General features: G+C 44.1%; 1 protein-coding gene across 1 annotated transcript in view; it reads left to right on the forward strand.

The window, feature by feature from the left end:
• Window positions 1-26,143, forward strand: part of GALNT17 (polypeptide N-acetylgalactosaminyltransferase 17) — a 278,401-nt gene that overhangs the window by 149,768 nt on the left and 102,490 nt on the right. Inside the window, exon 5 of the mRNA XM_055000990.1 lies at window positions 7,057-7,254. Coding sequence (XP_054856965.1) covers window positions 7,057-7,254 — 198 coding nt within the window. The remainder of the gene's footprint in view (window positions 1-7,056; window positions 7,255-26,143) is intronic.

The following is a 26,143-nucleotide window of genomic DNA, read 5'->3' on the forward strand; positions in this document are numbered from 1 at the left end:
ATTGCTATAGCCAAAGACCATTACAAAAGAGATACTTGTTGGTAAAAACGAAGAATTTCGAACATCTCATTGTTTAAAAAATCAGAAATCATGTACACATGATTCATATTCTTCAGAGGTATCACATTAAAATAAAACAGCATTGCGGGGGTGGCTCTTTTTCCTGGCTCAAGCTTTCTTTGCTGCATTCGCAAATAACGCAACCTGGTAAGGAATACTTTTATCTTTATCTGGCAGCAGTTGTATCCTTTGATAACCAACCAGTACACCCCCCATTAGCATTTAAGTGCCAGCCTACCTGGCTAAAACATTTCCATTTACCCAGGCTTTTTAGTGGCCTTTTATTCCATCTTTAAGCTGCATCCCCTGATGGTTTGAATAATGTGTTATGGGGTGTTTTTATGTTCCTGAGATTGTTTTATGCTGCTGTTTTATTGGCTGCTGGCTGTATAGATGTAGATTGGGAGGGTTTTATTGTTGAGAATTACTTTTAGTTGTATTGCATTGTTTTAGTCTTACTGTAAATGTGCATTATTTATTAGGGTTTTTACCCCTTTCCTGGAAGCCCCCTCAAAGACGCATCTAGAGAGGGTGAGATAAATTTTATTCAAAATAAAACAGCAAATAATCAAGCTGCCTATGGAGGGTTGTGTTGTCAGGACCAAAAAGAACCCAGGCCCAGGGCGAATGAACTGCAAAGATATCCATGCTGACCCAAGCAGGTCTTCTTCCCAGAGGTGAAGGAGGGAGGGAGGGAGGGAAAAGTAAGGGGAGGGGAGGGGAGGGGAGGGAGGGAGAGAAGGAAGGAAGGAAGGAAGGAAGGAAGGAAGGAAGGAAGGAAGGAAGGAAGGAAGGAAGGAAGGAAGGAAGGAAGGAAGGAAGGAAGAAAGAAAGAAAGAAAGAAAGAAAGAAAGAGTTCTTGAATATGGAAGTCATGTTTATTAAGGTTACACCAAGGAAATTCCAAAGCACCTCATTTCATTGCGCTCATATGCAGGCTTGCCTTCATATGTACCTGCGCCAGCTTTAGATGCAGCTGATACACTTCCGTTGGAAAATCAAGGTAAAGCAGATCCTGCTCTTCCTTTGCCCTTTGCTGGTTTTATACTCCTTTTAGTCTCAGGCCCCGCATGGTTCACACCCTTCTCTTTTCTGGAAATTGGGTGGGAATCATCCAGCTCCAGGTAGGGGGTAGGGTACCCAGGTGTTCGGTATTCACCCAGACAGTCCAATATTTGGGGGGACCGTCCAGGAATAACATTCCCCAAATACCGGACACTTCCCCCCGCCCCACTACATTGTGCAGGTGAGAGCCACATGTGCGGTGCCAGCAGGAGCAGCCAGCCAGCCCGGGTGCCCTTCACAGCACTCCTGCTGACCTCCTGTGGCTGCTTAGCACCGCCCTGGAGTGGCCAACAAGCCTGGGCACTTGACCAGCCTCCTGCAGCTGCACAGCGCCACCCGGGAGTGGCTAGCCAGCCCAAGTGCAGCCCCAGCAATGACATCACTGCAAGTCCCATCATCATGCTGGACTTAGGAGCATACACACACTACATGTGCATGAGCATGAAAAATTAGGTGAGGGCTCCTTCCGGTTTTTTGAGGGAGGCCACCTGGCAACCCTCATAGGGGGTGGTGCCACAGCTTTCTTGGGAGAACAGCCTTCTCTTTGGGACAGTCTGCTGAAAACTTCCCCTTTCCATCTTACCAGAAGATGATCCAGAGGCATCTACAGTATCTTGGCCAGAGACTATCAGCTCAATATGTATGTATGTATGTATGTATGTATGTATGTATGTATGTAGTATGTATGTATGTATGTATGTATGTATGTATGTATGTATGTATGTCATTTATAGGCCGTTTTTACACTGCTTTCCAGCCACAGAACACTGCGCCAAGCTCCCAGAACGATAGCATCTTCCTGGCACGATTTCATGCGATAACAACAGCAGTTCTGTGGCCGGTAAACAGTGTGAAAACGACCATAGTCCGCCTTTCTCACTGAGACTCAAGGCGGATTACATAGTGTGAGATTAGTACAATTAGCTGCAAGGACATTTCCCCTACAGTGTCAAGGACATTTCCATAAACAATGGCATAGGATTTTACAAAGACATAGCATCAGCAAGGATCCAATACAGAATTGAAGAATTGCTGAAACAGACCATAATCAGTTCTGGGACTGACATTAGATAACATGAAGCACAGGTAGTATATAGTATTCAAAGCAACTGATAATGTGCAAGGCAACATAGTGGTGAAGTCTATGGACCCTAACTCACTAGCGAAGCATCTGAGACCCCCTTCCTATAATAATTTCCTCCTATCTGAATAAAAAGCCTTTTTGAATAATTTTGTTTTGCATCATTTGCGGAAAGCCAGGAGAATTGGGCCTCTGCTGACCTTCTTGGGCAGGCTGTTCCACAGGGTAGGGGCCACCACAGAGAAAGCTCGTGTGCAGGCTGCTGTTAGTTTCGCCCATGTTCAGGCTGGCTAAGTAGCTAAGTAGAAGGGCTGAGGTAGGGGAGGCAGCCATGTACACAATATACCTTTGAGGAACATTGCCTTTCCTCTAAGGAGCTCACAGTAGTATACATTTTTTTTAATCCAAATTTAATACAAAAAACGATAAAACCGTACTGTACAAACAAGAAAGGGATTAAAACTAAGCCATAAAAGACGTTATCAAAACCACTCTTGGAAAATTGTTAAAAACCCAAGAATTACAATAAATGAGCATTTAAACTTTGTTGCATTGGGGGAATTACTTCTTTGGCATTTAAAACATCTAAAATTGGTTTCCAGATTTCATCGTATTCAAATAAAGGGACTGTCATATGCAAGTTCTCAGAGTAGTATACATGAAGATCTCCTATCTACTTTCTTATTCTCACAACAACCCTGTAAGGTAGGTTAGACTGAGATAAGGTCTGTCTTGTCTGTGTGGCTGTCCAGTTTGTATTCTTCCCTTCTTCCAAGGACAGGTAGGGCTGAGAGGGATGCTGGATCCAAGGTCGCCAAGTGAGCCTTGTGGCAGAATGGGGATAGCTCGAACTAGGAATGCATTTCTCTAGGGAGAATTGAAAGCAGCTCTGGATTTTTGTAGATGCTTCTAGCTCAACTCCTTCTCTGTAAAGAATAAATGAAAAGCTCTTTTACAGGGATGACTTGCTGGTGGCATGTCAGGCTTGGAAAGAAAGCTATTCTGTTTTTAACTTTGTGATGAGAAAAAGGCGTTGCTGTTGCAAGAGAACATTTTCCCCCCTTGAAAATGTGGTCTCACTGCTTGGGAAATATATGAATTGAGAGGCTAATGTGTTTTGCATTGTGTATCTTGAAAAGAAGGAAAGGGCAAAAGCACCCAGGGTAAAATAGGTGTGTGTCTGCAAAACAGGTTTAGGGAGGAGAGGGATATATGTATGCGCGCACGTGTGCGCAGGTTTCTTTTGAAGGCTCAAGCCAGAGGATGCATTTCCAAAGCGTGCATTCAAGGTACGCACCTGTATGCCTACCTAAAGGCTGTTATCAGCCAATTCCTTTGCTTTTCAGGATAGGTTTTTATTCAAGCAATGGAGAGAATATAATTTGCAGAACTCCAAGACTTGAAAAAAGCTTCTCTGCTGCTATGGAGAAGGTAGTCGCTGTTACCTCTTGCATTTTTGCAGCTTGGAATGCTTTCAATAGGGGTGTGCATCCCAAAATTCTCAAGCCAAAAAGTGAATCACTGTTACCATGATAACAATCATAATAATATCATAATAATATTTTCTGTGCTGAAACAGAGCTGGGAGGGAATCATTTCTCTGGTTTTGCTGCTCCTTGCGGAGTATCCTGGGCATACAGAGCAGCAAACATGGGGAAACCACTCCCCCCCCCACTATTGTGGAATAGGAAAATGGCTGGGGGGGGAGGTAAGAGCCCTTCCTCTTCCCGCAGTGGCATTCTGAGCCTGTTTGAGCTCTCCTTTACTTTTCAACAGCCATTTCCCACAGCTGCTGTGTGGCTGCGGGGAAACCAAGTTGGACCCGGGGAACATGGATCCAGCTCTTTAGCCCAACTCTTTAAAAACTCACATGTCTAATTTCGGCCCTAGGTGGTCCAAATTAATAGGTCGTTTATTTAACCAATCACCTTTCTTCGTGCATCATGTCATCCGAGGACATGGTCAGAAAGCTCAGGATGCAACAGAACTGGGTTAGACCTGTGCCTGGATGGGAGACTTCTTGGGCACCCTGCCTTGAGCTCCTGGGAAGGAAGGCGAGATAGAAATGTAATAAATCTCTAATATGCTTACTACTCCTACTTTGGTCAATTTAGAAAATGACACTGCTGTAGAGATGCAGTACAGACCTCAGCAGATGGCTTCCCTCCAATAGGCCGAGAAGCCCCAAGTTAAGTTAACGCTCTGCTCCTAGATCAAAATTGTGCACCTGTTTTTTAAAGCACTTTAACGATCACTTGAGAATCTTCCCCCTCGTCAGCATAATGCACATTATCAGTGTTCAATAGCGAAATGCAGTTAGTTAGGGATGTGAATTTTACTACAAACATGTCTGACCATTGAACACAGGGCCGGCGCGCCCATTGAGGCTAGGTAGGCGGTGGCCTCAGGGCGTGAGTGCACTGGAGGGGTGCCAGAGGGGGTGTTGGGGGCGGAAGCGTGCGCCACAGAGCTGGCATGGCTGGGCCACAGCTGCTGCAGCCAACCAGCCCCGTGCCACCACTGCCATCGCCACACATCCCCAGCAGGGCACAGCAGCCACGAGCCGCTGCCGGGGCGGCATGCAGAGCGCGGAGCAGCCTCTGCCTGCCACCCCAGCCATCTGCCAGCCAATGCCCCCGGCTTGCGCTGCGTGATGATGTCATTTTGTGATGACATCATCACGCAGTCCATGGTGCACACGCACTGCACGCATGTGTGTGGGGGTGGCCGCAGGTGCCAGAAACTCTGGTGCCAGCAGTGATTGAACATACCATGTCAAAGATGCTGATCAGGTGTGCACCAATCACCCAGTCTGTTTGGTCCATACTAAACACCGCAAATCTTGTTGAACAGGTTCTCATTGGGTTTTTGCAAAAGTGTGCATGCACAGAGGTGCTGCTGACTGAAACCGATTGACAGCCATAACATCAATGGGGGGTGACATAGAGGAGCACCCAAGGGTAATATATTATTTTTTAAAATGCATTTATTTATGACTTAATATATTTCATTTGTTACACAGGAAGCATGGGGGGACTGAAGAACGTAATCAGGCTGTGTGGGTACGCACATGAGTGAAAAGCTAGTTGCACTGTATTGCACGGTTAGGAAGATAGTTTCAGGTGGGTAGCTGTGTTGTTCTGCAGTAGAACAGCAAGGCTCAAGTCCAGTAGCACCTTGAAGGCCAACAAGATTTTCAAGGTATAAGTTTTTGAGGGTCAAAGCTTTAATGTATAGTCGCTTATAGTACTAATAAGTGACTGACGGGGAGGGCGGTCTAGAAATGTGATTAAATAAATAAATAAATAAAATAATACAAAAAAGCAGCCAGTACAATTGCCTCAGCTCCTTTCTGTGTGTGGTGTTCTGATTTGCGCATGTGCCTCCAGTGCATTAGTAAAATATCAATTATAACTGGATTTGTTTTTGTGTAGTGATAATGTAGAGGGAGAAACAAACTGGAGGAATTTATGAATTATGTTGAAATGTACATGCACCCACATTCTGCACAAAATTAGGATACGCAAAGGAGAAAAATTGAGGTTTCTTAATGTAATGGTTTCCCTTGGGGAGAAGGAGACCAGATCACTTAGAGCTCCAAAATCTGGGTAAGTCAGAATATTGGAAGCATCCTCACTCACCTCCCCCTTAAGTCTAGTAGCAGGAGCAGGAGAAATGCTTGAATTGATCTTTCCGAGTAGGCTTTTATGTTCTTAAGAGAATCATCAGAATTCAGAAAACAGCGCACCATTCGCCTGCATCGACTGCAAATACTTGGTTTATATTCAAACAGTTTCTTGTGCTTTGTTTCATGAACTGGGAATAAGTCTTGGATAATTGCTGCAAGAAGTATTTCCTAGGCTTAAGCAGAGATGAGTAAAGCTGTATTTGGGTAACCTTGAAATAATGTTATACGTCTTGAGATGAAAATCCAACTCTTTCTCACAATTGCATTCTGTTTCCCATGTTGCTTAAGCTGAATCTCTTTAGTACCCAGGTAACAGACACAGCACAGGTGCTAAAAGGTCTGTTGTTGATATTCTCACCTTTTCCTTGAACTTACTTTGTGGACTTAGGCAATCCACTTTTTCTCAGGCGCAACATTGGCCCCCATCTGTAACTTGGGTATAATAATGCAAACCTACCTTTATTGCGGGGGGGGGGATGGAATGTGATGGTATAGCCTGATTTCATCATATCTCAGAAGCTTAGGAAGGTCAATACTTGGATGGGGAACCACCAAGGAAGACTCTGCAGAAGAAGGCAATGACAAACCACCTCTGCTTCCCACTTGCCTTGAAAACCCCTTGATGGAGTCACCGTAAGTCGGTTGTGACTTGGCAGCACATACATAGCCTTTATAGGGTTGTTACAAAGGTTAAAAGAAGAAGACTAATGATTTGGATACTCCAAAACAGGCATTACTTTCTTCTTTGTATTATTACTGTGGAGATACAGTATCACTGGAGCTCATTTATGCCAAGCAAACCAGACATTAAAAATCACCCAAAGCCTGTTCCCACTTAATCACTTGCTCGGTGTGGAAAGGCTGTGGCTCAGTGGTAGATTTTCTGCTTGGCATGCAGAAGGTCCTAGGTTCAATTCCTGGCATCTCCAGCTAAAAGGATCGAGTAATAGGTAATGTGAAAGACCTCAGCCTGAAGACCTAGAGAGCTGCTACCATTCTGGGTAGACAATACTTACCTAGTTGGATCAGATTCATGTGTTCACTTGATTGCCCCATGTCTGCTCCATCTCATTGCTGGAGCCATGGAGCCATCTGCCATTTCTTCATTGGAATTCACTATATAACTCTCTTTTCAAATTCACGTTTCCTTTCTCCTTTCTAGGGCTGAGCCGGTTCTCTCACGAATCCAGGGTAATCGGAAAAGGGTCATCCTTCCTTCAATTGACAACATCAAACAGGACACCTTTGAGGTTCAGCGATATGAAAACTCAGCCCATGGATACAGCTGGGAGCTGTGGTGCATGTACATCAGCCCCCCAAAGGATTGGTGGGATGCTGGCGATCCCTCGTTACCGATCAGGTGGGTTGTGGCACTCTTAGGTGCACAAGGCGGGCATTCTTGTAAACAAACTTGGGTAGAAATGGCAGGTTCTCTAGAACATGATTCTAATAACCATGTGGGTAAATTAATGACGAGGCTAATTAATGAAAGTATCCACCATCATTTGTTGTGTTTATGTGAAGTATCACTAAGAGACTTTGGACACATGGTTTTATTAACTTGGGGAAATGAGTGAATTTTTAAAAATAGCACAGAGAAGCTTAGTGCATATTACTGTTACCATGGAATATATTATTATCATCTCTCGTTTTTCTGTTGTCTATATTACTTAACTAGCTTGATAACTGAGCTTCACTACAGTATTTAAATCTAGTTATAACACTTTTAGGGGAAGAATGAGCAGTGCAGGACACATTCAATGACTCCCAATAGCAACTGCATACTGTTTAAAATGTAGTGGGTGAAGACCAATCAGGCTGCATATGCAAATGACCTTGAAAGGCTGGCCCAATCAGGGAAGAGTGGCTGAGCTGGCAGTGGGTGGGGGTGCAAACAGGCAGCAGCCTGCTAACCACACAGGGAAGCTGTATCCCTTTAAGAAAACACATTTGACTCCTTTTTACACCCTTAGGGGGTGAATTTCTTCAAATCCCTTTTTACGCCCTTAGGGGGCGAATTTCTTCAAATCCCTTCTTAGTGGGTGTTTACATCATGAAAGGAATGTTCTCCCCAAATTTCATGTTTCTAGGTCCAGGGGTTTGGGCTGGGCGTTGATGAGTCAGTCAGGACACTTGTCTTTTAATATATAAATTGTGAGCTGGAGAAATATTGAACTGAGACAAAACATCATTTTTTTCCATATGGTTGGTTATGGCCCTATAATTTCAAGCTATAATTTCATTGAATTTTTGGAGGGGCAAGATATCTATTTATTTATTGTATTTTGCCATAATTTTCAGCTGAGAAATTTGTATCCAAACCAAGGTAAATATCAAAGTATAATTTAAAAGTTAGTTGGAGGGAGTGTAAAGAGTGGGCAAACCCTCTGGGCCTGGTTCTGGTGCTGATAACAGCCACACAGTACCCCAGAAGCTCTCCCAGAGTAGTATGCCCCGCCTGTTTATACCAGACTCACCGGTTTCAGGGTTCTTAGCTGGAAGCCCTTGTGCACAGCAGGCAGACACTCAAGACACAGGAAGGATAATTATTTAAGAGAACAGTCAAAATAACAATACTCACTCTTGAGGCAAAGCAATGGCAATAAAAAAGGAGCTTGACCTAATCTTAGCTAAAACAAAGCCCACTAGACAAATAGGTACCCAACCTCCATGCTCCTGCGATTCAGCTTTTTTTCTTCTTTTCTATCCACCCAGCCTTTTCTTAAGCCTGGGGGAGGAGCCGCCTAATCAAGGACAACCACCAGGTGCACTTAATTAGCCACTTATCCACTGTTCTAGACAGGGAGGAATTCTCAATAAGATCTTAGCATGATGGGATGCTTGGCTGCTCCCTCCCCTCTTTCTGATGGACTCGGCAATAGTGTTTGGTAAGTGGGAGGGGAGGTTTTTAGTTAGTTGTTTCCTATGGTGCTTTTCTAGGCATAATGCCTGCTCAAGGCAATTCACAAACAAAACATAAAATACTCTAAGATTGTCATAAAACCTACCAAACTAATTAAACCAGTAAAAGATAACTTAAGATACGACAAAACATAAAACCATTACAACTGAAACTGAAGGATATAATCTGAATTTTCCTCTGAGGACTTCTGTAATCAATACATTTTCAGTTGCCTCCAGGGGACTGCAGCACCATTCTCATTTAGGGTTGCTAAACCTCAAACTGGAGCATGGAGTCCTCCTGGAATTACAATTGATCTCCAGGCTCCAGAGATCAGTTTCCTTGAAGGAAATGGCAACTTGGAAGAGTACACTTTATGGTATACTATAGAGGCTGGTAGAAACAGAAGTCCTAGAGCGACATCACATCCCCTGCCAAATTCTGCCCCTTCCAAGAATTTCCCAAACCATAGCTGACAATCTTGTTCTCATTCATTCTCAGATTTGAAACCGCATGCTTGCAAGACTGGATGTTCTCTGCATTTCCCACCAGATCTGTGATGATCTGTGATTTACAACTGGGAAGTGTGCGAGCTGGGGAAATAGCAAAGCATGAACTTCTCTAAGCCCCTGCCACTGATCAGGGTCAACACTGAGAGCTAAACCACACGAGACGAATTACACGAGAATGCTGAAGGGAAGGGGGACACAATGGCCATTTTCACACGGCTTACCTGTATGCGGCATGTCCCGGTAAATCGCACAAAAACCGCGGAAGATCACATTTCCTCGTGTGAGATGTGCGTGATGTCACGCAACGTCGTGCAAATCTCATGCGAGGAAACACGATCTTTTGCATTTTTTGCTCGATTTACCAGGACATGCCGCGTACAGGTAAGCCGTGTGGAAACGGCCCTTGTTAGCCAGGAAGTGTGGTTTGAATTTCACCTCTCTCTACATAGCCGGCTAGATCACTCCTCAGAGAGTTTGTTAATTTCACCTCTCTACAGAGCCGCAAAGATCATTCCTCAGAGGGTTTGTTAATAATTGACAGAGCCTTCTGGGAGGCAAAGAGGAAATTAACAAACCCTCTGAGGAGTGATCTTTCCCAGCTCTGTAGAGAGAGGTGATATTCAAACTATGCTTCCCAGCTAATATTGTGTCTCCCTTCACTTGAGCATCTTCATGTAATTTGTCTCGTGTGGTTTAGCTCTGAGTCCTTGGCAGTTAGAGGTTGGTGATGGATCCCTTCTACAACCCTATCAACTGCCCAACCTTGCCAATGCCTGATGCCATCCCTGCCTCTATTGAAGCCTAAGATTACTCTCTTTCTTGACAGCAACACTTGCAGCTCTTTCTCAGTATGCTGCCCTTTTATCCATCCCCTATTTTTTACATTCAAGATTTCCCTTGAAGCTCATCAGCCTACCTAGTTTCCTTCTCTTTTATTCCCCTTCCTTTCCCTCCTAATGTGTTTTTTTATTATTGTAAATCTGCAAGCAAGGAGTTCTTTATTTTTTAATTTTTATTTATATGATGCCTAGCAATTTAGAGAATAAAGCTTATTGATTTGAAAATAGCCTTGGGAAAAGTGATTCGAAGTCCGAGCCCAACGCTTCAGAGAACTATTAGCTGTGTAAGCCTAAACGATGCCAGCTGTATGTAGCAGAGGAAGTTTATGAGTGAGAGGAATTCATAGACACATGCCCCATTTTATCTATAATGTCTATCCTGACATAAAATGCCTTTTTGATTATTTTGTCTCATAAATGTGTGCTCCAAACTGTATGATTTATGGCAGTGCACACTTTCTCCAAGAAAAAGCCATGGTGGAAATTATTTTTTCCTTTTCCTGTAACTACAAAATGATGCACGTTAAACGTTTACGGTATGCAAAGCAATCATCTCTTCCCCCATCTTTTCAAAAAATAACAATCTTTTTAGAAGAGATATCATGAAGAAGGTAAATCGCAGCGGAGGTTTACCCACCAATATTTGACAAAAGGAAAAATACTAAAATGCTTCATTTCTGAGCCCGATTTACCACAAGCTAAGGAGGATACAGTTAAGGCCTAATATTAGAAATTGGTACATTGCAATGTTAGAATTTTTGTAATGTTATGGGGCCTCTTAAACTTGACAGAGTGTAGGGCCTCAGCATATATCTTAGTATAGCCCTGTTGTTGTTCTAGAATGAGATGTACTGTGATATAGTGGCTGGATTGTTGGAATGGAATCTGGGAGATTTGGGTTCATATCCCTATTTTGTCATGGAAACTCACTGGACGATTCGGGGGCAGTCATTTTCTCTTTGCCCAACCTACCTTGCAGGATGGAGAAGACAATAAAATGGCAGCGAATCATGTATGCTGCACTAAACTACCTTGAGAAAAGATGGACCAAACTAGATAATGGGCTTTCAGATGGACCATACTTTTTAAAAAAATTATTTTTATTAATTTTTCATAAACAAACATAACATATTTAAACAGTGAATGTAGTAAAAATAACAGATTATTAATTTTGTGGTAGTATAATATTAGTGATCAGTTCCTATTAAACTTGATAGATTAGTTATACTAGCAGTATAAAGATTGCTTAGTTTTTCAAAAGATACAAGAAGCCAGATTAAATAACTGAGTAATACAATTAGCAACAGTGCAACATTTAGTAGGGCTTATAAATTTGTAACTATCTCTCTTAAATTAGTAGTCCTATGAAAAAGGAATTTCTACATTCTTACAAAAATGCTAAAAAAAGAAATCTATCTATATATAAAACAGTGAAAACTTTACCCCCTACCCACCACCCATCTAAAAATCTATATAATATTAATAACGATATGTTTATACCTCCCTCCCCCCATTTCACCCCACAAAAACTATTGAACTCAAATTAACAACAAATTGCAAGCAATTTACATACCAAATGCTAAACCTAAAAATACGATATATGTACAGCCTATGAGAGACCCTATGGGAAGTATCCTTCTTTGGGTCCATTGAACAAAAGTACAACATCAAGGGGCTGTCATTGTTGGGAGCAAGAGAAAACTGGCTCCCCCCACCCACCCCAAAACCTCAATACTGCTGGGTAGCACAAACTGCTTGTTACATTTTAAACTATGATTTCTAAGTTTTGATTGTTCCCCCTTCCCCACTTATACAGCTTTTAAAAAAAGAGGAAAAAATCAATGTTTCTTGACACTGGAATGCTTTCTATTTTGTTGCTCAGTTGTTTCTAACTGGAATTTTGCTTCCTTTATGAGGAGTAGGTGGCTGAATGAGTTTTCTTTTTTGTGCAGATTTTGATAGGTCAGTTGAGGTAATGTCCAGTTTCTGCAGTAAAGCTTGTCCTGATTCATGGTCTGATGCATAAAGACATTTGTCTTTAAATTGGACGCAAAGTGTAGAGTATTTGATCCATTTATATTTTATTTTTGCTGCACATAATGCCTCGGTAGTCAGTTTGAGATCTCTTCTCTTGTTTATTATCTCCTTGGGAAGATCTGTAAAAATCTGGATTGGGGCTTCATTACACTTAAGCATTTTTTGTTCTCTTGCAATCTCCAGAATTCTTTTTCTTGTTTCCCAATCCAGGAACGTAGCTATAATATCCCTTGGAGTTTTCCTGTTTGCTTTTAGGGGTCCTACCCAGTAAGCTTTGGAAATTACTGGAGTGCTTTTGTTTGGCTGCAAAAAACTGGCTAGCCATTTAGCTAGGAATGAAGATAGATTTAGTTTTGATGTAAATTCCTCATTCACCCCCCTTAATTTAAGATTCTGCTGGTGCACTATTAATTCCAGACTTATAATTCTTTCATGCATGTCTTCTTTCTCTTGTTGCATAGTGCATATTTCAGATTGCAAAGAGTTAGAAATATCTAGTGCATTATCAGTCTTTTGAATAACATTATTAATTTTTGCTTGAAGGTCAGCTATCTGATCAGAGAGTGGCTTTATAAGATGTCATTTTATTTAAGATATTAAGTTCCATGCTTGCAAACAAAGTTGCTAGATCAGAGTCAGGAGGGGTATTCATTAAAGCTCCTAACTCGTTTCCTATCAGCTGCATTTTGCTTGTGTTGCTTGTTTTGCTTGCAATTGCCTGCTCGGACTGGGTTGGAGGAAAAAAGTCCTGCAAACGCTTTGCAACTGTGCTGTTTTGCTTCCTAGTCTTCTCATTGTGCTTCCCCATGTCTCGGGGTGATTTTCATTAAGGTAAGATGTAGAGGAATTTGGAGCAGGGTGGGACAGAGCTCAGCTCTCAGGCATCCATCTTCTCAGACGTCGATGCCACGCCCCCAACCATACTTGATAATGGGCATAAACTTAACAGTATTTGTACCAGAAACAATACTGCAAGAAAAAACTGAAATATCAAATTCTTAGCAATTGCAGATTGAGCATGGGATAGGGGTGAGGAGCTAGAAAGACCGTCAAATATTACGGTGTAGTGGCTAGAGTGTTAGAGCAGGATCTGGGATATCCAGAAAGTACACTATACCAGAAAATCACTGACATGGGGAGCAGTTACAAAATAGCCTCCATGGGGTGCTGTGGGCAATCAGAACATTTTGGGAAGCTCTAAGTCAAGTATTCCATCCTATGATGGAAGCAGGAGTTTCTGAACGGGTATTCCTTACATAAAAGATTCAGAGGAGTTAGCCGTGTTAGTCTGTAGTAGCAAAATAGAAAAGAGTCCAGTAGCACCTTTAAGACTAACCAACTTTACTGTAGCATAAGCTTTCGAGAATCACAGTTCTCTTCGTCAGATGCATGGAGGGTAAGAAGAAACTGAAATCAGTTACTTCTGATAATGAGATAACCATTCATAGTCTCTATTCAATCCAAGCCTGATTCATTATCAGAAGCCACTGGTTGCATCTACTCCCCCCTCCCCTCTCCACCGATATATATCTGACCAGTTTCTTCATACCCTCCCTGCATCTGACGAAGAGAACTGTGGTTCTCAAAAGCTTATGCTACAGTAAAGTTGGTTAGTTTTAAAGGTGCTACTGGACTCTTTTCTATTTTACATAAAAGAAGCTGCCTTTTGATTTTTTCTAAAGCATCTCTTGCTCTGAGGAGGTGGAGGAAAGCTAGGGTTGGCTCTTTGCTTTGGGGAAGAGATGCTTTGTCAGAGAAGCAAGCGGGTACCAGGTAACCTGTCAGTGGGAGCCATGATGGGGAATCACTTATGTCAGATAGAAAGGAAAACTCTCTTCTGTTTGATTTGGAATTGGCTTGGTAAATTAGAAGCTTTGTTGGTGAGAGTACAGAAGCTAAATTTCATCTGTTGCTATCAAGAATTCTTTACCACTTTGTGATATTGACTTTTGGTTTGCTAGCTAGTTTTAGTGCTCAGACTAGTACCTTTTCCCTTCCCCTTTCTGCTTGTCCCTGTGCCCTTTGGATGAAGGTAGATGTTCTTGTTTTATAGGTAATGAGTTTTGAGCTCATCACAGCGGAGTATAAAAATGTCTGCCTCTGTCATATCCTGAGGCTGAGATGTGTCTCAAGAATTTCAGAGAAGGCCAAAAAAAAAAAAAGAAAAAAGAATTTCAGAGACCTTTACGTGGACAAATTACTTGACAACCTCCTAAGGAACATTGATGCTTTAAAAAAATTGAAATGCCACAAACTGTGCTTTTCAGGAATTCAGCAGTGTGGATTCCAACATCTAGGGCCTAAATATTTCATGCATAATATAAATGTTGTTGGGAATTATATCCTTGTCCTCAACAAAAAAGCAACACGAGAGAACATTCTATCAGCCAGATCTGCATACCAAACCAACAATACATCTAAATAGTCAGGTAGATATCGTGCAACAGAGATGCCGTGAAATTTGAAACAGACAGTTGCAATAGCTTCTGAATCAAGCCTCAGCTCACCTTGCTACTGTCTGATCTAAGCAGATGCCAAGCAGCTTTGCAAGTGAGATGGAGATGGAGTTTCAGTCCTTATGGCTGCTTTTGCATCTGTAGGTGAAATCAATTCTCCCCTAGGGCCATGGATGGTCTGTTCAGTTAACTAAATGATGCAAGACTATAACCCCCATAAGGCTATATGAAAACATGCATGCACAATAATGTTGATAGCATGGTCTTAGAAAAATACCAAGCTGTTTTAAAAAAGCACTGTTTTTTTAAATAAATGACCAGCTGGTTTGTTCACTCTTTATTTAAACTCAGGTTTGTTCACTCTTTATTTAAATTTAAACACTTGGATGTAGAGCAGCGTACAGTGGATCTGCATGGAGGCAAACTAGAACTTGCATTGGGGTGTGTGAGAACATGCATCCATGAAATGCTGACAACTGCATTATTCGAAAAGTAGAGATGGGCACGAACCGAAATACAAACCAAAGTTCATCACGAACTGGGCCAGTTTTTGGTTCGCGAACTGGCGGTTCGTCAGAGCTCAATTCTGACGAACCGTGACGAACTGCAATGATTTTTAGAGCAGTTCATTTGTTCATTTTTCAGTTCTTTACTGCAGACCAATCAATCTGTTACCTAGGCAACGGGGAATGGTCTGCTTTCTGCAGACCTTCTGCAGCCCCAGAAGTGACGTACTCACAAACCAAATGAACTGATTTGCGAACTGGGCAAGTTCATGGTGGTTCATGGTTCGTGAAATGCGACGAACCACGAACCACAATGAACGACCATTTTCTCGGTTTGTGCTCACCTCTAGCGGAAAGTAATCCATCAGACAGGCTCAAGCTGCTCACAAAGAGCCAAACTGCTTGACGAGAAATGGCTCAGTGCTTGCGACTGGTGAACAGAACATAAGCCAAAAACATCACCATGTTTAGTGTGTAGTAGAATTGAGATTAGAGGCATGATAGCCAGGGTCAAATAAGAATCTAAAGTGTGCTAATGTTTAGGGTACTGTTCTCTTTGCCTCACCTCAAAAAGGACATCATAGAGTTAAAGAAGGATGCAACAAAGGATGACCAGAATGATTGAACAGTTGACATACCTTCACTTTGAAGAAAGACCAAAATGTTCAAAAGGTAGAATAAGGACACGTAAAGGGGAACATTACAGAGGATTTTTAAACTTATGCATAGTGTAGACCAAAGTGGTTATGAAGAGATTTTTCCTCTTCCTGTTACCTCCCAAGATCTTGGGGTCATGCAATAAAATTGATGAGCTGTATATTCAGAGGTGATAAAGGAAAGTGCTTCTTCACAGATTGCATAATTAATGTATGGAATTCACTGCCGTGAAATGTGGTGAAAGCCTCTAACCTAGATGGTTCTCAAAGAGGGTTCGAACAATTCCTTAAGAAGAAACGGTCTGTCAATAACTATTAGCTGTGATGGCTCACAAGAAGCTACAGCAGTGGATGCAGAGCCAACAGAAGATCAAAGCAGACAAGAGACTCTAAACCCCGTCTTCTCTAGTTGTTTGAAAACTCAAACCATGGTTTGGATTCTAGAATATGGTTAATGTAAAACATGGTTTGCTTCGATGTCTGGACTAAGTCACACATTGGAAATCCTACCTCAGAAGCATTCCAGTGCCTCTTGCTTTCACCCAGGGCTTTTTTTCAGCTGGAACGCGGTGGAATGGAGTTCCGGAACCTCTTGGAAATGGTCACATGGCTGGTGGCCCCGCCCCCTGATCTCCAGACAGAGGGGAGCTTAGATTGCCCTCTGCGCCACAGAGTCGCGTGGAGGGCAAACTAAACTCCCCTCTGTCTGGAGATCAGGGGGTGGGGCCACCAGCCATGTGACCATTTTCTCCAAGGGCAACCCACTGAGTTCCACCACCTCTTTTCCCAGAAAAAAAGCCCTGCTTTAACCCATGTAATTGTTCAAAGCTGTTGGCTGTATGGCAGGGCAGACAGTGTAGTGAGGTCCCTCCCTCTCCATCCTTCAGCTCTCCTTGTCTCATAGTTGCCTTTGAGAACCTCACCTCAGATTGGCAAGATGGGCCCATCAGTAATACAGTATGAGAAAGCCAACATAGTGTGGCAGTTTGAGGGCGAGGCCAGGATCTGAGAGAGCCATGTTTAAATCCCCGTTTTACCACGGAAGCTCACTGAGGGCCAAGCTACAAGTGACAAATGACACTTGAACGGCAAGTGGATTGAGTGGAGCGCAAGTGGAGGGCAAGTGAACAGGGAGGAATACACGTGAGTCTGTTCACTTGCCGTTCAAGTGTCATTCGTCACTTGTAGCTTGGCCCTCAGTGAGCTTAGGCCAGTCACTCAGTGAGCTTGTGAGAAAAAAACGGGAGAGAAAATAATGAAGAAAGCCACTTTGGGACCCTGCTGGGGAAGAAGGCAGGGTGTAAATGCAGCAATATGTTACATTACAGTGGAAACCAAACATAGAACTGTGTGGAAAGATGGATGAACCTGAACAGGGGTGTCAAATATATGGCTCATGGGTAGGGTTGCCATACTTTCAAAGTGGGAAGGGTGGGGGGACTTGGCACTTATCTCATGCCAGCGGCATGGTCCATCTTCGCTCATGCGCTTTGCACACACGCACTCCAGCACTCGCAGAAGTGATGTAGTTATGCCGGCCACAGGAGCACTCCTGTGTTCCGTGCAGGGCCAATTTGACCCGTTTGAGGACCAAAATCAGCCTTAAACGAAGCATGGTGTGCTCCCACAGCCAGTGCAATGATGGCACTTCTGGGAGTGACATTGTTGTGACTCCTGGGAGCACATGCACTGAGCATGTTCCTGGGGTGCCTGTTGGGGGCGAGCGACCTCTTGAGGCTTGCTACCTCCCACCAATCGCTGGTGGATTGGCAGGGAAGGGGGCAAAACCCCAGGAGTTTGCCCGCCACTGGCGTGCACCTGGAACCCCTATTTATGGGCCACATATGGCCTGCAAAGAACACTCAGGCAGCCCATGAGGCAGCCCCACTGGCAGCAGAACACTAACCTGTAGGGTTGCCAGGTCCCTTAAGTCCCTTGGAGGGAGACTGGGATGCTGGCACTTACCCTGCGCCGGCTTTGGAGTTCTCCATTGCGCACGTGCACAACATGTTGCGTGCTCCCAGCATGCGTGATGACGTCATTTCCAGGAAGCAACGTAATCGTGCGGGTCAAAGGGCAGCCCGGGAGTGCGCGTGCAATCCCCAAAGGACTGAATCGCCCCTCTGCAGGCCCGATTTGGCCCAAAACAGGCCCATTGCAGGGTGTGGGAGCATACTGCACTGCCCAGGGGTGTGCCCGTGCCACCAGGGGCCACCCCGGGGGCACGCCCCCATGCTGGCCAGGTAAGTGGGGATGGGAGGGAGGAGGTGGGAGCAAGCCTACTAACCTGCATGAAAAATACTAATTAATATTACTTCATATTGATGCTAAACTAATTATTTAATTCATTATAAATTATAAATTATTAATTAATTATACATTTAGTACTCCTTTTGTGTTTTGATCATTTACGGCAGCCTGAACAAGTTACAGTTATGTCAGACCTGGGCCTCCTCATGAGTATGTTTGGCACTTCTGAACTAGAATCTAGCCCTGTTGCTTGGAAAGGGACAAGGTGACATCATACAGTAGTGCCTTTTGGAAGAACTGCCTCCATGACAGGGATGGTATATTGGAAACATGTTCCACCTGCAAGCTGTCTGTACAGTGAGTTGTCTCTGATGAGGTCGTTGAGAGCATCTTTCTCGGGCCAGTTGCCAGGAATCGAATCAAGCAAAAGCAGCACAGCTTCTGAAAGTGAACTTTCCATGGCATTTGGGAAATGGCTCGCAAAATCAAGGCGCGTTCCTTCAAACTCTTATCCCTCATATACTACATGATAAAGATCAGGGACATCTTTTTTGTTTGGTGATTGTATGTGAAGGTATCCTAGAGGGCAACAATGAGAAGACATTGAGGGTGGGGGACTTTCCTAGTCTTCTGGGGTTTCATTATCCTTAAGGCCCCGAGTAAGAGGAAAATGATATGGTCCCCTTGCTGTTCAGTCACTTGTTGTCTCTGAAATCAGGGCCATTTCCAGACATTTTTCCCTCACAAAAAATTGTGCAAAAATTACGGAATGACGGCATCTTCATGGCACGATTTCCTGTCATGACTCCGTTTTGTGGCACGATTTATGAAGTCATTGCACCAGGAAATGGAGTCATAATGGCAAATCGCACTGCGAAGACACCATCAATTTTCCACACGTCTTTCCCCCTCATGGAAAATCGCGCGGTTTTCCGTGAGGGGGAAAGATGTGTGGAAACGGCACAGGTCAAGAAAAGCTGGATTGTGGAAGGAGAAGAATGGTGAAGGACTTGCTGGATGCAGATAATAGGCCATGTTAGAGGCTTCAATCTCCCCAGGCACCACCCCAAAGCTCCAGGAATTTCCCAGATAGAAGTTGACAATATTCATCCCAATCTGTCCTCCTTCAATCATGCTTTTATCTGTGGTTTTTCGTTGCCCATAACAAATGTTTTGCAGATCCAATTATTGGGCCATTCTTACAACCTAAGCCTGAGTTAGGCTTCCCCACACTGCCTAGGCAAATACCAGGAAATTTGAAGGTGGTGCCTGGGGAGGGGGGAGTTTGGGGAGGATGTGATGTCACTTTTGGGTGACCCTGAAAGAATTTCCTATAATCTATGTGGTAAAGACCTTAGACACTAGGGGAAATTCCTAGAGTGTCCCTGTGGAGGCCATTGTTTCTCCCACTCCTCTTTTTGAGGGCTGGAGATTGACTGTCAGGGTGGAGATTTCCCTGCCAGGCATGGGCAACCGGGAAGCCTAGAGTGAGCTATTGGCCAGCATACTGTCTGCACAATGCCCCCAATATCTCTGGAATGAAAAGAGATAGAGACTTACTTTTTAGGATTGCCAGCTCGTGGTTGAGAAATTCCTGGAGATTTGAGGGGTGGAACCTGGAGAGGGCGGGGTTTGGAGAGGGGAAGGACTTCAGCTGGCTATAATGCCATAGAATCCACTCTCCAAAACAGCCATTTTCTCCAGGGGAACTGATCTCTGTCACCTGGGGATCAGTTGTAATTCTAGGAGATCTTCAGCCACCACCTGGAGGCTGACAACCCTATTACTTTTTTAAAAGTGCAACTCAAGAATCTGGGCCAGCTAACGACAAAAAAAGGCACCAGATGGTATTGCTGGGGGCGGGGGGGCATGGCAGCTTTGTCTCTGATGCTTTTCAGGGCTGATGCTTGCCTGGCAGTGTGTTTTTCTTGAAATGTGCTGAATTTTTCAGCAGAGGAATGAGTCATCAGAATAATTCTGTATTAATGTGCCTCCCTCAATCCAGCAGCATGAATAATAAATACTGAATTGAACGAAAAGGCACAACAGTGATCAACACAGACTGTGTTAAAAGGATATATTTCTCATCCTTAGAGCTGGACCTATTTGGCATCAAAATCTATATCTTTTTAGTTCTTCCTTGTGGAGCTCTCTAAGTGCCCCTCAACCCTTTTACGGAGAATGATGCATAACCTACTGGTGCTAAGAGCTGTCGTGAGTCATCTCCTGAGATCTATGACCCCTGAGGTATAGTAATGGCTGCTAGTTTAGTTGCCTTTAAGAGGGGCAGATGAATTTGTGAAACAGAGGTCCATCACTGGCTATCATGCATGAGGATGAAATAGAACCTCTGAATACCAGTGGTGGATGAGGATCCATGTTTATGGGCTTTCTGAGGGCATCTGGTTGGCCATTGTGTGAAGAAGAATGCTGGACCACATGGGCCATTTGATCTGATCCAGCTAAGCAGGGTCAGCCTTGGTTAGTAGTTGGATAGAAGATCTACAAAGAAGACCAGGGACTCTATGCAGAGGCCAGCAATGGCAAATGACCTCTGTTAGGCCATTTTCACATGCCCAAAGCCTCTGGAAGATTGCGTGAAACTCACGGCACGAAACGTCTTCCTAGCATGATTTCCCGTCATGATACCATTTAATGGTGCGATTTCTGACATCATCACTCCATTAAAGGGGATTGTGCCGGGAAATAGCACTAGGAAGACCTTTGTGCCATGAGTTTCACGTGGTCTTCCAGAGACTTATGGATGCATATGAAAACGGCCTTAGTCTCTTGCCTTGAAAATCCCAGCAGGGGTCACTATAAATTAGCTACAAGTTGATAGCACTTTTCACCACCACCATCGGGGGCTCTTACGTTTGCTCTTATGTTCGCTCTTATGTTTGCTTCTACATGCCTATGTCACTTGAGTGGCTCTGCTATAACCCTTCTTCTTGGAGGAATGTGACCAAGGAAAAGATCAGCAGGCTGGATCTAGTGGTGCCGAGATTACGTTCTGCAGATGTAATGTTCTGCACATGATGTTGGGCACTGGGCATTCTTTGCCCACACAGTGTGAAGCCACACAATACACATCTCCTCAGAAATTATCCCTAGAAGTGACATAGAGAAGCTGCCAAAGTCCAACACCCAACCCTCCCTCTGATTTCCAGGTTCAGCCTAGCAACTCTACTCATGAATGATAAATAGTTAGCATGTATATAACACTTCCAGTAACCCTTACAAACAGCCCTGGAAAGTAGCTAATATTAATTACCCTCATATTGCAGATATGGATCTGAGCCTGGAAAAGAAATGTTTGCCTAAAGCCACCTAATGAGATTGTGGCTAAGGTCAGATTTAAACTGGTGATGACTTCCTGGATAACGTTCATTCTCCTAGCACCATGCCACACCAGATCTCTTAGAACTGGTATGATGGGATCCCTGTAAGCTCACAGAAACAAATAATCTTGCTGCCGCAGTTTTCACCAATCGTTGAATCTAGCCAGACAGCCTAAATTGAAATAGGCTGCAAACTAATTCCCAAAGAGCCTATAACTGCAAATAAGCCATGCATATGGAAGAGGTCTACACTGGGAAGAGCTCTAAGCAGCAGGTTAGACTTCTGCCTATTCCTGGTCATGGGTATTTTCCAGGGCTTTTTTTCTGGAAAAAGAGGTGGTGGAACTCAGGACCGCAGAATGACGTCACTTTGGGTCAGCTGGAACAAGGGGAGAGTTTTTTAAAGTTTAAATCAACCTCGGCGAAAATGGTCACATGGCCGGTGGCCCCGCCCCCTGATCTCCAGACAGAGGGGAGTTTAGATTGCCCTCCGTGCCAGTTGGCGTGGAGGGCAATCTAATCTCCCCTCTGTCTGGAGATCAGGGGGAGGGCCACCAGCCATGTGACCATTTTTAAGAGGTGCTGGAACTCCATTCCACCGTGTTCCCACTGAAAAAAAGCCCTGGTATTTTCTATTAAAAAGCTTTGGTTCATTTGCAGGGTTTTTTCCCCTTGGCTTATATGAGTTCCAGAGACAGGGTTGCCAGGTCCCCTTACCCTCCCGGTGGGAGAAACCCAGCACTTACCTAGTGGTTCCACTTGCTTCCATAAGTGGCGTTCTAATGCCAGCCCCAGGAGCACTCCTAATCTCTGTGCAGGGTTGATTCTTTGAGAATTGGCCCCAAATGAAGCGCGGGAGCAGTTCCATGACCGGCACAATGATGTCACTTCTTGAAGTGATGTTGTCGCATCCACTGGGAGCGCACATGCCACGCGTACTCCCATGGCGTCTGCCAGTGGTGGGCAATCTCCGGGTGGCCTAAAAGTTCCCAGCAGTCGCCAGTGAGCAGCAAGCAAGCAGGTAAAATCACAGGAGATTGCCAGCTACTGGCGGGCACCTGGGATCCCCCTATCCAAAGACCATCTATATACTATCATCATCCTGGGGAAAAAACCCCTCTGATGTTAATCTTGAGAAAAAGAGAGTTTATAGGGAAAATAGAATAATGGGTTTTTGGGAGGCAAGTTGGGATGTTCTAGTCCTCTTATAATTGAACAGTGTTAGAGAAGAAACCCAGTCCCCAGATCAGTTCTGTAGCCTGTTTAGTGATTCTTGAAAATGATGTGCTTAAAAGTCAAAGTTATCCTCGCAGTGCCTCTTTTTTCTTGAGTCGAGTGTCTTGGGGCTCTCAGATTGCTGATTTGTTTGCAATTAAAGACCCAGCACTATTTCAAGAATGTTTGAGTCTGCATAATTGGTGGCATTAATCATCATGTAGGCAGCCAGCCAGTAGCTGCTGTTGACACGTTTGTAGCTTTACACTGGAATGCAGGGATTGGTGAGAATTGTAGGTTTTCAGACATTTAGTTCAATTTTGGAGAATCACCCCCCCCCCCCCCCAAAAAACCCTATTCTCTTTAACTGCAGCAGGAAGTTATGTGGGGGAAAAAACAGGGAGGAATAATTTACACGGACGAAACCCTCGACTTCTTCCATTGTAGGTTAGTCTCCTTTTTGAAAATGTAAGCTTTATGGCTTGGAACATGTGTGTGCATTTTGCAGGCATCCTACTAAACACTTGCAAATGCCTGTTCAACATTTAGACGTGTTTGACAGGGATGCGCACACAAAAAACGTGTATGGTTTCAGGTTGGACACAAGGCTGTTCACACATCATTAGTTACAACTATCCTGGCACTGACTTGGTATCTATATGTTCAAATTGCAACAAAGTAACTAACTTTGTAAATACCAATGAAACTAGGGTTGCCAGCCCCAGGTGGTGGCTGGAGATCTCCCAGAATTATAACTGATCTCCAGGCCATAGAGATCAGTTCCCCTGGAGAAAATAGCTACTACGGAATATGGACTGCATAGCATTATACCCTGTTGATGTCCCTTGCCTCCCTAAACCCTACCCTCTCCAGGATCCACTGCCCAAATCTCCAGGAATTTTCCAACCTGGAGCTGGCAACCCTAAATGAAACTGATGATGGCCTTTAATCCAGAGTGGTGCCTAGGACAATGTATGCTAGGGTTTCTCCAACACCTGCCCATTTGCCTCATGTTCTGTTCTCCAGCTACAAACAGGCAGCCAATTTTTCAACAGACTGTTCAACTGCTCATGAACCCATTCATGGCCATTCAGCAGGTTGCTTCACCGTATTCCTTCCTAATAGTGCAATACAGCTCAATCGGCTTTTTATGCATGCACATTCTCCCATAGTCTCAGCTGAGTTCTCTTCCCCCTTTCCATTGCTGAGCTGCTGCTCCAGTCAGCAAAAAATTATTTAGTCAAATCTGTTACCAATCATAAATAAATGCAGTATTTTTTTAAAAAAAATCCTTCCAGTCAGTATTCATCTAAGTAGGAGTGTGCAACCCAAAAAGATTCAGGTTTCCCGCTTTGGGTTTACCCGAAGCAGGAAAAAGATCCGGAAATCCCCAAAATCCGAAGCGGCATGCCGCTTTCCAGGTCAATTCGGTATGCTCCATAAAGATTCAGAGCTTACTGAAATGACAGGGGAGGAGGGAGGGGAGGCTGTCCCCACCCTTAAACACCTTTCCCCATCCTTTAACCCCATCCCCCCCACCCCATTTACCTTGTGCAGCCAGGGCCTTCCCTGCTGCCACCACTGGCGCAGCTGGCCGGCAGAGAGGGCCTTCCCTCCTGCCACTGCCATGCCACCACGGCCGGCCAGCAGAGAGGGCCAGCCTTCCCTTCTGCTGGTGCCAGGTAAGTGTGGGGGAGGAAAGGGGGGAGGGAATGATTAGGTTTAAAGTGCTCTGCCATTTGCAAAAGGGCCCTTTAAACCTAACTCCCCAGGTCCCCTGAAGCTTCCTGAAGCATTCCAAATGCTTCGGGATTTCCGAATCGGGGCCAGATTCGGAAATCCCAAAGCTTTCCTGATCAGGTCCAATTCAGGTATTTTACCCGAATCGGATTCCCAAAGCGCACACCACTACATCTAAGTAGTGCATAGTGACATTAGTGGATACTAATCTGTTTGGATCAGCAGCAGTTTTTGCACATGGACAATTTTTTAAAAAAAACTGATGCCAACCTGTTCAGCAGTCTTTCAAATCATCTGATGAGAACTAAACAGACTGTGTGATTAGCTTATATCTGATCTTCACAAACACTGTAAGTCTGACTGTGGTGAAATTCAGGGCATCCCTAGTTGTTTGTGAAATGTGTTTTCAAAGCTGTCTAGGACACTGACTATGGTGATATCAAATTCAACCAATATGAAAGTTTCCCATACATATTTATTCCTTTAGAATATTTATATACCTATCTTTCTCCCAGGCAACCCAGGACCCAGGCAGGAAAACAACAATGCATATAAACAATTTATTAAAACCAGGGCTTTTTTTCTGGGAAAAGAGGTGGTGGAACTCAGTGGGTTGCCCGCAGAGAAAATGGACACGTGGCTGGTGGCCCCACCCCCTGATCTCCAGACAGAGGGGAGTTTAGATTGCCCTCTGTGCACGCTCAAGCAGCACAGAGAGCAATCTAAACTCCCCTCTGTCTGGAGATCAGGGGGCGGGGCCACCAGCCATGTGACCATTTTCAAGAGGTTCCAGAACTCCGTTCCCCCACGTTCCTGCTGAAAAAAAGCCCTGATTAAAACCAACATTAAAAAGTTACATCAAAACCGAAAACAAGTTATACCCCAACCACCAGTTATTCTCCCTTTTGTCCAGCTCAGGTTGCCTCAAAAGGTCTGCAAACAAGGGGCCGCCTTCCTAACTGGATGTAGCTGGAAAAAGTTTTCCTAATTTCAATAGAGAAAATTGAATGAAAAGCCGTTTGAAACGGAGAGTTAGAAGGGCCAAATCTCTTCAGAATGCCTGGAGGTTATTTAAAACCAGCTACCAGAAGCATGTGTGACCCTACTATTACAGCTATTACACTAGCTACTGAACTGCTCCCAAGCCCAATTCAAAGTGCATGTCTTGACCTTTAAAGCCCTACATGGCTTTGGATCCCAGCCAAGGTATGTGAAGAACTGTCTTCTCCCATACATTCCTGCCTGGGAGTTAAGACCACAGGGAGGGGCCCTCCTGACTGTCCCTTTGAGCAAAGAAGTTTGTCTGGTGGGTATGCAAGAGATAACGTTGCCAGGACCAGGTTGGGAAATTCCTCAAGATTTTGGGGATGGAGACTAGAGAGGGCAGCGTTTGGGGAGCGGCAGGGCTCTTTTGGTTCTTGAGGGGCCTCAGTGAAGTATAATGCCATAGAGTTCACCCTTCAGAGCAGCCATTTTCTCTAGGGGAACTGGTCTCTCTTGCCTGGAGATCAGTTGTAATTCTGGGAGATCTCCAGGTACCACCTGGAGGCTGGCAACCCAAAGAGAGGGCCTTTTTGGTGACAACCCCATGGCTATAGAACAACCTCCTGAGGGAGATATGCTTGGCCCTCTCACTCTCGATATTTTCGAAGCTGCTGAAGACAGTTTTATTTAGAACTGCATTCGTTTACTATTTATTGATAGCTTTAGATAGTGATTTTAAATAGAAGTTTTTATGTATTGTTATATCTGCTGTAAGCCACCTCGAGTGTTGTAAAATAGAAAAGCGGCTAAC

The sequence above is a fragment of the Eublepharis macularius genome, chromosome 17 (genome assembly GCF_028583425.1).
Source record: "Eublepharis macularius isolate TG4126 chromosome 17, MPM_Emac_v1.0, whole genome shotgun sequence".
Classification (NCBI taxonomy): Eukaryota; Metazoa; Chordata; class Lepidosauria; order Squamata; family Eublepharidae; genus Eublepharis; species Eublepharis macularius.